The 15,755-nt window shown below is 37.2% G+C and overlaps 2 protein-coding genes across 3 annotated transcripts in view; both read left to right on the top strand.

The window, feature by feature from the left end:
- The window catches only part of nol4la (nucleolar protein 4-like a), a 51,323-nt gene extending 43,036 nt beyond the window's left edge, over window positions 1-8,287 (top strand). For both annotated transcript variants that reach the window (XM_082189292.1, XM_082189293.1), the window contains exons 8-11: window positions 757-945; window positions 1,761-1,880; window positions 2,010-2,199; window positions 3,181-8,287. In XM_082189292.1, coding sequence (XP_082045418.1) covers window positions 757-945; window positions 1,761-1,880; window positions 2,010-2,199; window positions 3,181-3,401 — 720 coding nt within the window. In that variant the 3' untranslated portion in view covers window positions 3,402-8,287. The remainder of the gene's footprint in view (window positions 1-756; window positions 946-1,760; window positions 1,881-2,009; window positions 2,200-3,180) is intronic.
- A 133-nt stretch (window positions 8,288-8,420) lies between these two features.
- Window positions 8,421-14,898, top strand: ptk6a (PTK6 protein tyrosine kinase 6a). Its single transcript, XM_082189321.1, has 8 exons — window positions 8,421-9,210; window positions 10,114-10,235; window positions 10,565-10,731; window positions 11,673-11,841; window positions 12,254-12,412; window positions 13,691-13,872; window positions 13,965-14,118; window positions 14,205-14,898. The coding sequence occupies exons 1-8, from the start codon at window positions 8,852-8,854 to the stop codon at window positions 14,420-14,422; spliced, it is 1,530 nt and encodes a 509-aa protein (XP_082045447.1). The 5' UTR covers window positions 8,421-8,851; the 3' UTR covers window positions 14,423-14,898.
- Window positions 14,899-15,755: the final 857 nt, after the last annotated feature.

Below are 15,755 nucleotides of genomic sequence, written 5' to 3'. Positions count from 1 at the left end.
CAGTCTTTTTGTAAATAAACAAAGTTTTAGTATTGTGAAAGAAATAAAGTAAAGAAACTAAATTTACATAAAATAGATAAGAAATATTATTTCAATCATTTTGGGCTATTCTCAAGTTCATTATCAAAAAAAAAAAAAAATGTTTTAAATTTTTTTTTAATGTAATTGGAATAAAGCAGAAGTAAAATTAAATATAATTATTAGATGAAAAACTTAAACTAATCGAAAATTAGAAATGTTGCCTTGGCAGGTAACTGAAATAATTACAAGTTTAAGTACTAAAATTAGTTTTATATATATATATATATATATATATATATATATATATATATTTAAAAAATAAATGAAATTATTACTAAAATTAAGTATATAAATAACAATGGTCTGAATAATATGATCATCGTTTTACACAGACTTGTGGAGTTCATGAAGCAGTGAAAGCAAAAAACAGTTTTTTGTTTTCAATTTCCACCCTTCTTTCAAATTGTTATGCTGGTAATATGATTTACAATGAGAAATTATATGCAATGAGGTATTATAAAAAATACAAGCATTTCAGTGGCCTGCTGAATCTTAAATATTATTTTCATCTCAATGCTAAACCATAAGTTTCTTCGTTTACATTTCTTTACCCCCTTCACGTTTACATCTTCCTCACAATTTCCCTTTTCTGATTCATTGATGCAGTATGTTCAATTTTCCAACTTCTTTTCTTTCCTTTGTTTGCATTGCTCTAATATTTATTCATGTTTTCAGATGTTTGTGCGGTTGTTTGTGGATGAGAACTTGGACCGGATGGTTCCAATCTCAAAGCAGCCCAAAGAGAAAATCCAGGCCATCATTGAGTCCTGCAGCCGCCAGTTCCCAGAGTTCCAAGAACGTGCTCGCAAACGGATCCGAACCTACCTCAAATCCTGTCGCCGCATGAAGAAGGGTGGCTTCGAGGTATGGAAACATGGGCATTTGCACATGTTGACAAGCAAACACACACATCTGCCATAATCCTCTGTGCTATTTCAATACCACAGATAATCCAAAATGTTTCACATATTAAAGCTTACCGTTGTTTGTGCTACACACCATTCGATAGCATACTACTGCCCTCTAGTGGCTGACAGGGTCACGGGCAGTCATTTTTAACCCTTGTCCTGGCACTGAGCCTGATTTAACTCATGAAATCCATGACCTGAAAGTGTGCGAGATAGGAGAAAGATCCTAAATGTGTAATGCTGTCATTTGATTGAAAAAAACATGATTGAGAATCACTGCTCTTAAAGAACAGATTCAATGTTTTTCCAAGTCATATCTTATTTTTCTGCATCTCACAGGCATTAAATGCCATCAAACAGGCATTTCTAGAAAGTATGGTGCTGGTAGAGCCAAAAACTTATAGAAAACAGATGTGTTTTTTTTTACTTGAAGTGGTTGAATGTATTTGAAGAGATCCAACTAGCTTCAAAAATCTGATTTTACAGTACAGTGATGCAGAACATGTTTTCAATAATCATAAACCAGGGAGATGGCTACACAGTAATTTTCCTTTTTTGAAAGATAAAGTAATGCTTTAATAGAATATCATTTTGAATGTATTCAGTTCCAGGGAAAAGCAAAAAAAATTATACAGATTGTTTTTTTCATAACTAAAGCAATTTAGTTGGGTAACAAATGGGTTAAAAACACCATACTTTAAAATTAGAACATATACAGGAATGCATAAGGTAATAACATGTATATTTTTCTGCCTTGTCCGATGATGTCAGACACGGCCCACACCCCCTCACCTCACCTCCGCCATGGCTGAGAACATCCTTGCAGCAGCATGTGAGAGTGAAACACGTAATGCTGCTAAGAGGATGCGCCTTGACATCTATCAGGCCCATGTGAGTGCATGTGTCCATTGATCTCTAGATCTTTAATCAGATTGAATTCATTTTTAGATTACTTGGTGAGTTATCTTTTGGTCTTTCTTTGCCTTATCACATTTTTCCTTTCCATGCACTCCTGTTCAGGATGAGTCAGTTACAGCAGAGAAGCCAAACTCCAGAGATCCGGCTGCCCTGTCTAACTCAGGCTTCTCACTGGCCGCCTCTGCCTACTCCCAGGACCAACTCTACACCAATGGTGGACTTAATTACAGTTTCCGTGGATACGGGACCCTTGGCAACAACATCCAAAACAATGGCACATCACAAACCAATGGTGAGTAATATGAAAAAAAAGATCTTGAAGTTTTTCTTAAGTTCTTCATGGTTTAAGTGACATGACATTTAGCCAAGTGTGGTGTCCCATACTCAGAATTTGTGCTCTGCATTTCACCCATCCAAGTGCACACTCTTTAACTAGGTCAAATCCGCCCCCCTTTACTATTTATTTAAAACAATGTTTACTAAAATGAAAAATAATTCATTTTAATTTGTTCATATTTATATTCCCATCAATGCAGTCTCCACACTTTCCTAGTTGATTTAGGTGTGAAGGCCAAAATCTTAACAGACTCTTTGTTTTTTCATATTAAATACTATATTAATACTTTCATATTAAACGCTATATTAATTTAATATTTTATTAGAAATTTTTAATAGTTCAGTTTAACAATTGAATTTTGTTAGTTTTTGCTGTGATATCAAAATTGCTATTAAAGGGTTTGTTCGCCCAAAAATTATAATTATCCCATAATTTACTTACACTCAAGCCATCCTAGGTGTACATGACTTTCTTCTTTCAGCCAAACACAATCAGAGTTATATTAAAAAATATCCTGTCTCTTCCAAGCTTTATGGGAGTGAATAGTAACTGAGATTTTGAAGCCCAAAAAAGCGATCATCCATCCATCATAAAAGTAATCCATACGGCTCCAGGGAGTTAATAAAGGCCTTCTGAAGCAAAGCGATGCATTTTTTAAAGAAAAATATACATATTAATGACTAATAATATTATCACTGGCTTCCGTATGCGAGTCTAGTTCCTGCGGAAGAATGAACTCTGACCCGACGTATTGACGAATGTGGAACAGCGAGAGGCGTCTACTCTCACCTGAGCTTACGCTACATCCTACATCCTACGTTATGCTTGCTATTGACTATTCAAACTGATATTGAAGCAACCCTAGTTGCAACCCTCTTTTCTTTAGATCTACAAGATATTCATTTTAATAAATGTCTCTTTTTTTTTTTCTTTCAGGGCCTACTGATCTCAGTATGAAATCTTTGGCATCCAACAGCACTTCCTCCTCCAGTTCAAACAGTCATGGTCAGGGTGGAGGGGGCGGAGGGGCATCTGCCCAGCTCAGCCCGCCCGAGGTCACGGCTGTTCGGCAACTGATTGCGGGTTATCGCGAGTCTGCGGCCTTCTTGCTTCGCTCTGCTGATGAGCTTGAGAACCTCATACTGCAGCAGAACTGAGAACTGCACACAGGCTGGTGCTACCCGTCTTTCTCTCATAAACACACATACACATAAAGGCACACTATGACAGGAAAGATACATGTAGCTATGTGCACTTACATACATATACACCTAAAGTCCATAGGCGGAGTTTCACTTCGCTTGGGGGGAAGAAAAATGGAGGGGTCAGAAGAAGCTGTATCTCAAGCACACGTACAGGGTCTACAATTGATAACATTTACCAGCCATCATTTTCTCAGGTTCACTTGCCATGAACCTGTGTTTTGCATAGTTTTTATTTATTTTTGCATTAAAATGTTTTATTTAAATGTACATGTAATTATATAATTTCCATATGAAATGCTACCTCTCATAAAAACTCTTTTGGTGGCTTAATATAATTAATAGTTACAGAAGGAAAAGAAACCTGAACTTTATAATAAAATAAAACCATGTATTATGTATCCGTTCCAAATAAAGTTAACAAATTGTACTTGCGTTTGGCACTGGGCCAGTCGCAAGTATTATTTTTGGGCTTATATACTATGTAAGGTGCTTTACACAAACTTGTTAATGCACATGAGGGAATAAATGTACTTAAACGGGAATTGCAGTCATTAGCAGTAATGTTTAATGCACTTAAAGTAGATTGTTGATTCTTGTGCTCAGCAAAACAATTTATGACAATAGCAACGGTTGTGCCCGAGAAGTAGGGTACACTCAGTTTGCCCAAAATGATTTAAATAATTAAAAGATAATTTATTATATTTTTTAGATTTAAACACACAAAGATAAAAACAGTTTTGGCTCTAGACACTCGATTCCCCCTGGCACCCCCCAAACTCCGCCTATGCTCTTCCTGTAAACCTACCTATCACACATTGCTCATGACAGCTTTATGTCCATTATAGTGTCTTTATCAAATGTCCTTACCTTTGAGTCCATCAGGGCTTAATCCTTTTTCGGAGGGCTGAGATGACTTGTTAAACATTGTTTTATGATGAGATGATCAGAGAACACATAGCAAGAGGTGTCTGTACTCACAACAGCATTACAATCGTCTTGCACAGAGCACAACACAGTGAGATCTATCAGTCCACCACAGAGAGTCCAGACCTTTCATCTTTTGAGACACAAAATCAGTACATTTAGGAGTGATGCCCAAAATAAACACAAAATGATGTCAACTCCAGCATGAAGTTTACACTATGGCACAAAATATTGCTATCAGATTAGATTCCTGTTTGTCATTGGCATCTTGTTTTATTGCATTTGAAAAGTTCCTCAGATGTTTAAGTTCTTTTGTTACCATAGACATATCCATGCAGCAGCTTTGCTCCAGATTTAGCCATTTTAGATATAGAACAGATTCAAGAGAAAAGGGTTTTTGTAAAAGTCTCTTTTATCTGTTCAATGCTAATGAGGTTTGGGGAGAAGGTGCAATGTAGATGATAATCGTTATAGTGTGTCCGTGTCTGAAAATGCATCATTTTCAATCGTAAACACTTTAACAGATGTCCTTTGTACATATATATATATATTCCTCTCATATATAAGAATTTTCATTCAAGCTTACACATGCACACATAAAAGTCTACTAAAAGAAACCGTAATTGGTGAGCGCAAAAAAAAAAAGATGCTGAAATTCTATTGGCTGGGAATGTTGGACTTTATGCAAATGAAGCTGTGCTGAGTGGAACGCTTCAGACTCTACATGCTCGATTGCCTTGGCAAACCTCCATCCTCAGTGCATCAATGCACTGTAGGAAAATTTCTCACAGGAACACATGGGTGACATCGACCTTCCAGACAGGAGCGCCGTTGATGGACTAAAAAAAAATAGGGGGGAAAAAAGGGACAAGGATTGCATTTCCCATGCTGCATTGCATTGCAAACACATTCTGTTAAGTTGTGAATGCTGCTCTTTTTTTCTAACCTCATGACTGAGACACTTTCATTTTCACGGGGACCAATCAAAACAGAGGGACTTCACATCCTATTGGCACACATACTGTATATGCACAGTGAGTTTGAGAGAAAGGACCTAATATCAGCAGAAGGAAAACGATGATGACATCATTTCCTTTCTGTCAACAACACGCAGGGGCTTGAGAGGCAGTGATTGGTGGACTAAGGTAGCATCATCCACATGAACCAAGTGGTACGTAGAACATTGACGATGCAATTCCCCTCTGACACCAGCCTCACTCTTCCTCCTGCCTGCATTTTCTCATGTTCACAAATGCCATCGTTAAAAAAACTGTATTAAAAAAAAGCAAAAGACAATCCTGAACTATTGTGACTTGATCCCTCGTAAAACAGCATAGCGGTGTGTGAGATCTCACTCTGACTCTCTAGCCTTTAGTAGAGTGGTGACAATACAGGGCCTTCAAGTTTCAAGTCTTGTAGCCATAGCTTGAACCGTGTCCTCACTCTGCAACCCGATTATGTGGAACAGAGCATTTTCCTCTATTTAGCTGCAAACACACATTTTTAATGATCTATTTAAGTCGTCTAGCCATTCCATTTGTGCTTTATTTGTTGTTTTGTATTACTTTTTTATTCCACATGTTAAATATCTTTTTGTTACTTTACAAAAAACAACAAAACGAAACAAAAAAACTCTGGTTGTACGACATTGACAGTCTGAAGGGAATCGGTGTTGTGAGTCTCAACATTCCAAATGTAAAACACATCTCAAACGGGTCTTTAAGGGACTGAATATGACATTCAAATCACAAATTTTGAAGAGAAAAAAAAGATCTAAGTTGTCTTCAACAACTTAGTTTTGATACGTGGATGGAAGCTTGTTTATTACCTCTTACTTGTTACTCACTAAAATAGATTCCTTGATGAAAGGATGATGAAGTGATAGGAACATTAATTCATTTATATTCAGATGTAACACTTTATAAATTATTAAATTGGTTAACATAGTAGCACTTTACAATCCGCAAAGGAAAATGTACACACAAGAGGGGTCAAATGTTTATGGGATGGAGCCTTAAAACCACCTAAATGATCCTAAATTATGAAATGCAGCTGATCATTCTCAAGCCATAATGTTCTGTATTTTTTTGCTCTGCATTGTAATTATTTGTTCCCTTTACTCCATGCAGGAAAATGTGAGCCAGTCCAGCACTGGGCTTTGAGTTGAAAGATGAGAAATGTTTTTGGGCTTATTCTAATTATATGGTGACAGCATCAAAATATTTGTCCAAAAGTTGTATCAGGTTATTGATCTATTGTTTGCCCTATTATTGTTATTTTTTGTTCCTTGTTTTGTACCTTTTTGTTCATAATTGATGTTAGAAGTGCAAGATGTTTTTGAAAGCTCTCTGGACATCTGAGGTTGGTGAACACAAGACACATGTAAAGAAAAGGATAGGCAAGAAAAGAAAAGAAAAGCTACAAGTTTTTATTTTTTTAAACCGTGCAGCTAAAATCAAATCAAATGTGGTAACAACCATTGCCTGTGATATATTTTAATTTTGTGGTGCTTTGTAACATTATTATGATTATGGTATTTTATTTGTTTTTACTCTTGTTCTTACTAGAAACTGTATGCTTGAAGCTCAGTTTCTCTTTGTACCAATGTGAAGCTTTGTATGATTTCTTTCTGGTTTTTTGACTCAGTGGAAGTGTGTGATGTTTACATGTACAGAATTCAAGATTTTTTTTTCTGTTGTTGCTTTTAATTTTGTTGTTGTTGGTTTTGTTTGTCCTAGTAAAGCCCCACCTCTTGTCCTGTCGTGACCCCAAAACGTGCTTTTTATTTTAAATTAAATCAGAATAGAGGGGAACACTGAAGGACATGCTGACCTTAAACCACAGTAAAGGCCTTTGCACACTTTTGTGCATAAATCTCTGTATATTTATTTTCTCATAAGTTATTGCTATGATCCATGCAAATGTTTTTTTTTTTTTTTTTTTTTTTAATGAAGAACATAACAGTGTGAATATTAAGTTATTAGCTACGCTTTTGTTTCTTCCTTTGTCAAACATCCAGCGCAAAATGTCTTCTGTGTAAGGGCCTTTAGACGTGGTTGTCACTACTGATGGTAGATGCCGAGGACGAGAGAGAGGAGGGACTTATCATCAGCTCAAAGGGCACCACTAACTTTCTTCTCCACAAATGTGGGAGTAAAATGGCCCCTTACAGTAGTTCCCTTAGTGATTTCTGCTTGTTCTAGAGAATAAGCAAAAGATAAAAAAAACTTGATGTCATGTCATTTTTTAAATGTTTTTATTGGGAATATAGAATAGGGGCGTCACGTTTGGGACGGGGTAGATCCACCCAACTCATAAACCAACTGACCTGTGCTCTTTGACCTCGGTCAGAAGCCTCTCAGTGAGTCGGAAAGCCATTCCCCTTACACTGTTCTTATGTACGGGGAACATGCAAACCTCAGGAACCCTTTGGATCTGTGTTTCTTTTTTAACCAGGTCTGTACGTCTTGGCTGACGAGTCCTCCCTCTCTCCAATATCAACCCAATTATATTGGATTTGCTATGTATGTGTTTAGTTTGTTTTTTATATATTTATTGTGATTTAAAAGTGAATCCAGTACATGTGGCTGAATATTTGAATTCTTTAGAAAAGTGTTGATAAACATAAATATATATATATATACATGTGAAGCGCCTAAAAGATGGAGAATATGGCAGGTAAAATTCATTTATGTTTGTTTAATGTAAAAAAAAAAAAAAGAAAAATGAAAAAAATTGAAAAGCACAGGTGGGTGATTTTCCTGCCTTTTACATATCACTTTGCCGAGAGACTCATTCTAAGACATTTTAAAATTTTCGATGTGGTGTCATCGCTGTGGTCAGAGAAAGCACCTGCAGTGCAACCTGAGTTGCTCTTTCCTCCAGAGCTGTCTGAATAAAATCTGTGAACTGAAGTCACACTGTAGTCTGCTTTTCTTTCAGTGGTCATGATCACTATTTATTTTCTTGTCCTAAATTGGACCTTTATACACTCCTTAGAAAAAATCAGTAGGCTACGGATGTAACAAAGTCAGTGGCATAAAGACCACTGTTGTTTTGTATGATTACATTCAATATCATTTTGGATCTTGAAATAAAGCCTAAATGTCTTTTTCGTAGCTTAGACTGTTGTTTAAGTCAAAGTACAAATAACTTATTGCTTAACATACTGCACTATATTTAAACTGTTAGAACAGCATATTTAAGCAGTGTTCAGCCTACTGTGTAGCCCTGAGGAGTTTCGTACCTGACGGGTCGTGTCTCAAAACTCTTTGTGCTACACCTAAACAGCATTCTTGTGTACAGACGCTATCAGAAATGCAGTCCCGTTTGGCAGCTGTTGTTGTAAGACACAAACTGTCTGTGCTCCTCCCAGCTCTCACACTCGAGTTTAGACACTTGCCGATGGGGGATCCATCCAGCTTCCTCATCTTATCAGTCCGGAACCTGTTACAGTCATCGATTCACATTCAAATGAAATGTTTATGAACGGGTGCTGTTCGTGCCCATGTTTGGAGGCGCTTCGTGAAAGACTTTTAAACTCGTCTAAGACTGAAGGTGAAATATGTGCAAAAAATGACCAACTTCAGGCACAAATTGCTTCTGAGCCCGACGGTGAGATATACACGGTGGACGGTGAGATATACACGGCGCTATGGCCCTTCCAGGCCCGCGCGGACGAGGAGCTGTCCTTCCAGGACGGAGAGCAGTTCCGAATTTACAAGCGCGAGGGTGACTGGTGGACAGCCTTTAAACTGGACGGAAATGGAAAGGTGACAGCCAAGGGCGTCGTTCCTCAAAATTACCTGGCGAGAAGGCAAACTGTGAAAGAGCAACCGTAAGTATTCTCTATAAAGAAAATAGAAAGAGTCCAGAACTCTGAGCGCGGACAAGACCAGTGAAAAATTAAAACTTCATTCGTTACTACCGTAATGACAATATTAAAGTAGCCTAGGGCTAATAATAATATTATCAATTATTAAATAATACTAATTAGTATTATAATTATTATATTGAAAAAATAAATAACATAAATTATTCATTTGTAAAATAATATTGATTGACATATATTTCTAACAAAAATATCCAAAATCGTACATTTCTCCTGGGTCACTGTGACTGAAAATTAAGCCAAACTCACCAAGTCACGTCTTCGAAAGGAACATGCAAAAGAGCTCTGTGTTATCACTCAGTTTGAGCTGAACTCCTTTACACTCTCTTTCTCTCACTCTCACACTGTTGAGAAGAAACGATGGACGTTTTTTGCGCCAGTGAATATATATAAAAAGTAATTGTTACTTTTTATCTCATAATTCAGACTTTATTTAGCCTATTGCAATTTCGAGTTTATTCTGATTTCTTGCAATTCTGATGTTATGTCTAAACTCGAAATCGTGAGGGGGAAAAAGATTTGCGAGATATAAAATCAGAATTGAGAGAGAAAAAAAGTCAGAATTGCTCACAATAAGGCCTATGACTTGTTCTCAGAATTGTGAGGCAGGCCTATAAACTGGCGTTTACCAGTTATAAAATCGCAATTACAAGAAAAAAAACCCCTCAAAATTGTAAGACAAAAGGTCTCAATTAGCCTACCTTTTTTTTGTGTGTGTGGTGGAAAAGTTTCCATAAACAGACTGCAAATAGTCGATTTATTATTGTCGTATGTATCATGCATCCAAGACAAATGCAGTCCTGTCCAAACTCTGGTGCATGCATGTGATTTTACTGTGCTCTTCTTTAGCTGGTATTTTGGGACACTGAACCGTTTTGAGACCCAGAATCTGCTTATGGCTCCAGGGAATGGAGTAGGTGCTTTCCTGGTGCGACACAGTGAAAAAGATCACATAGGGTGTGTATTATCAGGTATGTCAGAGTGATTGTTGTCTGTATTGAACTTGATTTTAAACTCAAACTGCATTTTACATCAGGTTCTGCCTACACTAGTCTAAACAAGTAACACGGCAGAACTAATGTCATTGTTATAATGTAGTAAAATAATCTTTGAGTCACTTGTTTTTGTTACAATGGAAATGTAGTCAATCCAGTCATATATAGACTTGCTAAAAGTGCAAGCATTTCTGTGTTCTTCTCGCCTATTTGGTTCATTCATGCCAGTTGCATTTCATCAGAACACATCTAAACAGTGCTTCTCTGCTGTCCGCATCCTTTCTCTCTGTGTGTCATTCTGCCAGTGGTGATCAGTGACGAGGAAGTGAAACACATTAAGATCCATCAGAATCAGAATGGAAGTTTCTATTTGGATCAGAGTGAAATGTTTCAGAGCCTGGAGACGCTGGTGGAGCACTACAGGAAAAATTCCCTGAGGTCTGGGAACCGTCTCACACGTCCCTGTGCACGGGTGAGGAAAATAATCAAAAAAGAAAAGTAAAATGCAGAAAGTCATTCATGTAATAATTCTGTCATTATTTACTCATGTCATTTCAAATCTGTATGACTTTCTTTCTTCTGTATTTTCCAAAAGGTCAATTTTTGAATAATAACTGGCCACACTTAGGCCTAACAGTTTCAAAATGACTCAAAAAGTATAATAAAAGTGAGCCACACAACTTGTGCAATTCCAAGTCTTCTGAAGTCATATGATAGATTTTTGTGAGGACATTTGGGTTATTCAATAAAAGTCTGGAATCAGGAAATCCACAACTGTACTAGTTTGTACTTTCTTTGTCATATTCATGGACAAGCAGCTGCATCCGATTCATGACCGAATCCCTCTTTTGAGTCTGCTCTTTTCAATGAATCATTTGATCTGGTTCACAAAACTAGTTTGAATGATTCTTTCACAATACAATGCTTTTTTGAGACTTGAAAGCTCTAGTTTCCAGATTTGGAATGGCATGAGGGTTTGTTAAATCATTTTGGGGCAAACTATCTCTTTAAGCAAGTGAACAGTGGGTGTGTCTGATATGTTCTTTTCATTGTGACGTTTAATACGTGCTATTTTAGAGGAACTAAGATAGTAAGAGACCTACCACAAGAAAACACCTGTTACATGAGGAAAAAGACTGTCTATGGGAAGACATGATTTCAGTTAATTAACAAATACTAATTTGATGCAAATTGTCCTTTGAAATAAGTAAGCTTTTGTCAGTTCATTTTAGATTAAATAACTAGTAATGTTAAATTTAAATTTATATTCTGCCTATATACAGTGATTCCTGTATATCAGATTGATAGCAGATCACCACACACTGAATATACAATATGTAAATGTAACAAAACCCAGTTGTCTGTTTTACTGTGTACTTTTCCTCACAGAGTTTCTCTCTGTTTTGCTAACAGCCAGAACCAAAACAACAGGATCTTTCCCATCAAACAGTAGATGATTGGGAGTTACCTAAGGAAGAGTTTACACTGGAAGAGAAGCTCGGGACAGGATACTTTGCTGATGTTTACCGTGGAAAATGGAAAGGCATGGTCAATGTTGCCGTCAAAATCCTCAAAAGAAATGGTAGGGTTGGTGCATGTACAGTAAAAAAAGAAATAAATTCAAGGCTAAATGAGGGTGGTGGATTACTAGAATGGACTACTTCCTCTTTGCTTATTTGCGTTGTTTTTTTTTTTTCTGTTCCTGAAATGCGAGATGCATGAATGCGAGAAATGCAGTGTTTCTTGATTGTCAGAGCTGAAGGAATATGAGAACAGGCTTCTGCCCTCATGAACTTAAGCCAATAGAGTTAGCACAACACCGTGAACTCTCGAAGAACAGTTCTAAAACTCTGTTTAAGCTCATGTCTTTCAGCCTATTAAAAAATTCCCATGGAAGAGTAAATTCCATATTTTGACAGATGTATTCATAAATGCTATATTGCTCCCTACTGATGTTTATTTTCTGATGTGCTCTGTTTCTCCTTCTCCTCTAGAGTCTCTCAACCACAGGGATTTCCTGTTGGAGACTCAAATATTAAAAAAGCTCAGACACAGACATCTCATCACACTCTTTGCCATCTGCACAAGCTCCATCCCTTTCTACATCATAACTGAGCTTATGGAAAAAGGCAACCTGCTCAGTTTCCTCCGAGGTCAAAACCTCTTTCACTCTCATATTTCAGCTGTTATTCTGAAAGTTTTTAGACATCAACTTTCAATTTTGTACTGTAATTTGTCAACTATGTTGATTACATGTGACCTGCTCCATCATTTTGAGTCGCTTTGACTAGAAACACATTTTGAGGTTCATGAATTAAATGAAAAAGTAAAAGCGAAACCCCTTTTCAAACCAAAAATGATAACTCGTTCATAAAGAGGAAGAGATGATTGTAATTTTAAAGATGCAGATTGCAATTAAATGAAAAATAACATAAAAGACTATAAATCCAAATGATTATATTTAGTTTTTGCTTCTAATGGAGCCTTTTGACAGACTGTGACGACATGTTTCCACAGTTGTCAACTGTGTCAACTTTGTGTTATATTACTTTGGCAGTAAATGACAAAATGTGAATCAATTAACACTGCAGCAAGAGTGTTTCAAATACAACAGCTGAGGGAATGATGGCAAATTTGACATCTTTCTCTCTTCTGACTGCTGAAATCAATATCTATCTTTTTTTCTTTCTTTTGGAATGTTGTGGAAATGCTGTTACAGATTTTATTCTTTTGCTATTGGAGCAAACCGAAATACAAAAATAAAATTTGCCGTCATCTCCCATTCCCAACTATAGAAGTTTATCCAAATATGATGACTCACATACTTCTGAGAACCCCAGAAAATGTGAGGAGTCCATCTTGTTTCTTCACAAACGGCTCGTCGCGACTTAAAATGATAAAGCTCATCACAAACACACACACGCACACATACTGGTATATATATATATATATATAATATATATATACACACAAATGCATATACACACAGACACTCTTGCAGTGTTGGGGGTAACACATTACAAAACACATTAAGAAACGCAAGTTACGTAATCAGATTACCACACAAACACACACACACAAACACACACACACAAACACACACAAACACACACACGCACACATGCAAGAGTTGTGTGTGCAGTGTAAACATCAAGTTCTGGCAGGTCATGTTAGTCAAGCTCGCATCAGCTGACTCTCGGCTGATCCACATCTAACTATAGGAACACGACGCCTATCACTGTATACATATAAAAGCTCCTTCAGTATTAGTTACTTTTTTGGCAGAGTAACACAATATTGTAATACAATATATTTCAAAAGTAAACTTTCCCCAACACTGTACACTTATATATACACACCTTCCCTGAGAGTGATTGTTGTACAGAGTCCTGAAGCAGACAGACATGAAACCTTCAATTTTCCCTTCATAGGTGAGGAGGTGCGGGAACTGGAAGCTCTGACACTAATAGAAATGGCGAGCCAGGTGGCTGATGGGATGGCGTACCTTGAGGAACAGAACAGCATCCACAGAGACCTGGCAGCCCGAAATGTTCTAGTTGGAGCCAACAACATCTGTAAAGTGGCCGACTTTGGCCTGGCTCGAATCGTAAAGGTGAGGATTCCCTTCCAGTTATTCAAAAACATCTGTAAAATATTCATTCTTAAAGTTTGCTTTTAAAATATGTGGTTGCTTTTGTTTCACAGGAGCCAATTTACTCGTCTGCTGATCAAAAGATCCCATATAAGTGGTGTGCTCCTGAAGCCATCAGCCATGGAAGGTTCTCCAATAAATCTGATGTTTGGTCGTTTGGAGTCCTCCTATATGAAATATTCTCTTATGGTGGAGTCCCATATCCAGGTATGTACACCACTCATGTATCTTCTTGTTCATGTAGATCTGAGCAAGGTTTAGAGTTCACCTTTATTCTTTGTATATTTTTACAGCTTTCTCGAATCAAGAGGTATACGATATGATCTCCTCGGGGTACAGAATGCCTGCGCCCAATACGTGCCCATCGCACATCTATGACATAATGCTGATGTGTTGGAGAGACTCAGCTGACGAAAGACCAGATTTCAGTGAACTTAAAAAGCTCCTGGAGAACTTGTTGAACACTGAGAGCAGCAATGACACATCAGATCCAGCAGGGGGCGTCAGTTAACAGTGCCATGCAAAGGCAAACGAGTGGGACTGGGCCAGCATTCATTTTCATGTATTACTCCAGATTTCTAAACATCTTTTCACCCATTACTTTGCCTCTTTTTACAGTATTCATGCACTTTTACTTTATTTTCAAATTTCATGAGGAATTATTCACATTTAATTTAATCAAACTTATTCTCAAATCTACATGGAGGCATTACAAGTGACTCGAGTTACGTAATCAGATTACAGTTACTTTTTTAATTACTTTTTTTTAATGCAAGTTACTTTGTTTTCCCATGTATTGACTGACACGTATCCTGTCCCCATGTTGAGAGAAATCATAAGTGCAGAGGAGTTGTGTGTGCTGTGTAAACATGATGGTTATTGGTAGTTGTTGACTTAATGTGACCATGCATTTACTCATCTCACTTGCACAAAAACAGATTCAGTATTCTTCAAAATGAATAAAAACAGTGAAATGCAAACTCAGAATATTACGCAAACCTGCAATAATTATACAGGTAAATAATACAAATAAACTTTATGTATTTAAAGGTGCATTGCGCAAGTCTCTGAGTTTTTGCAGAACTATGCCCCCTCTGGCGGCAGCGAAACTGCAGCCAGAAGTGTGCACGCTCACGGATAAAAGTTTTCTTTTTTTTTATCTTACGTGGAGTTTGCGTTGGTGTTTGAAATGAACTACAAGCCGGTCTCTTAGAATCCATCTTCTACGGAGAATGGCGGCGAATACACAAACCTGCCAGACAGCCAGGTGAGCGTGCCGTGAACGCGCATGACGTCACGCCCAGTCTAAAATTCCGGCCCGAATCCCTCTTATTTATTTCACTTTACAGGATTATAGAGACAATCTCAGTGATCAGAGAAGGGCTCCTTCAGCCCATCAGGCAATTGTTTAAGCATGTATGGGTTAGAAAACGGGTATTTTTAACATGAAAAGTTGCTAAATGCACCTTTAATCTCACTTTATTAACCAATGTTAAAATGACATTGGCGAAAATTACTTTAGATAAACATCACGTAAGAGTGTTGAACTTTCTTCACCTGCATCTTATTCTTCTGCAATCCAGAATGGCAGCAAAGTTTGAAGGTTTGTTTGAGCTGCGTTCTCTACTGTACACGCGTGAATTTGAATTTCCTTCAGCATGAGGCTTATTCATCTCACTTTTGGTGTAAAAAAGTTTACATTTGTCAAAAATAGAACTTTTGGTAACACTTTCATTTAGGGTCCAATTCTCACTATTAACTAGTTGCTTATTAGCATGCATATTACCAGGATATTGGATGCTTATTAGTACTTATAAAGCACACTTATACATCCCTGAATCCTA

The sequence above is a fragment of the Leuciscus leuciscus genome (genome assembly GCF_965113295.1).
Source record: "Leuciscus leuciscus genome assembly, chromosome: 13".
NCBI classification, from domain to species: Eukaryota; Metazoa; Chordata; class Actinopteri; order Cypriniformes; family Leuciscidae; genus Leuciscus; species Leuciscus leuciscus.
Note: the sequence above shows the minus strand (reverse complement) of the source record. Positions and strands in the feature narration are given on the sequence as shown.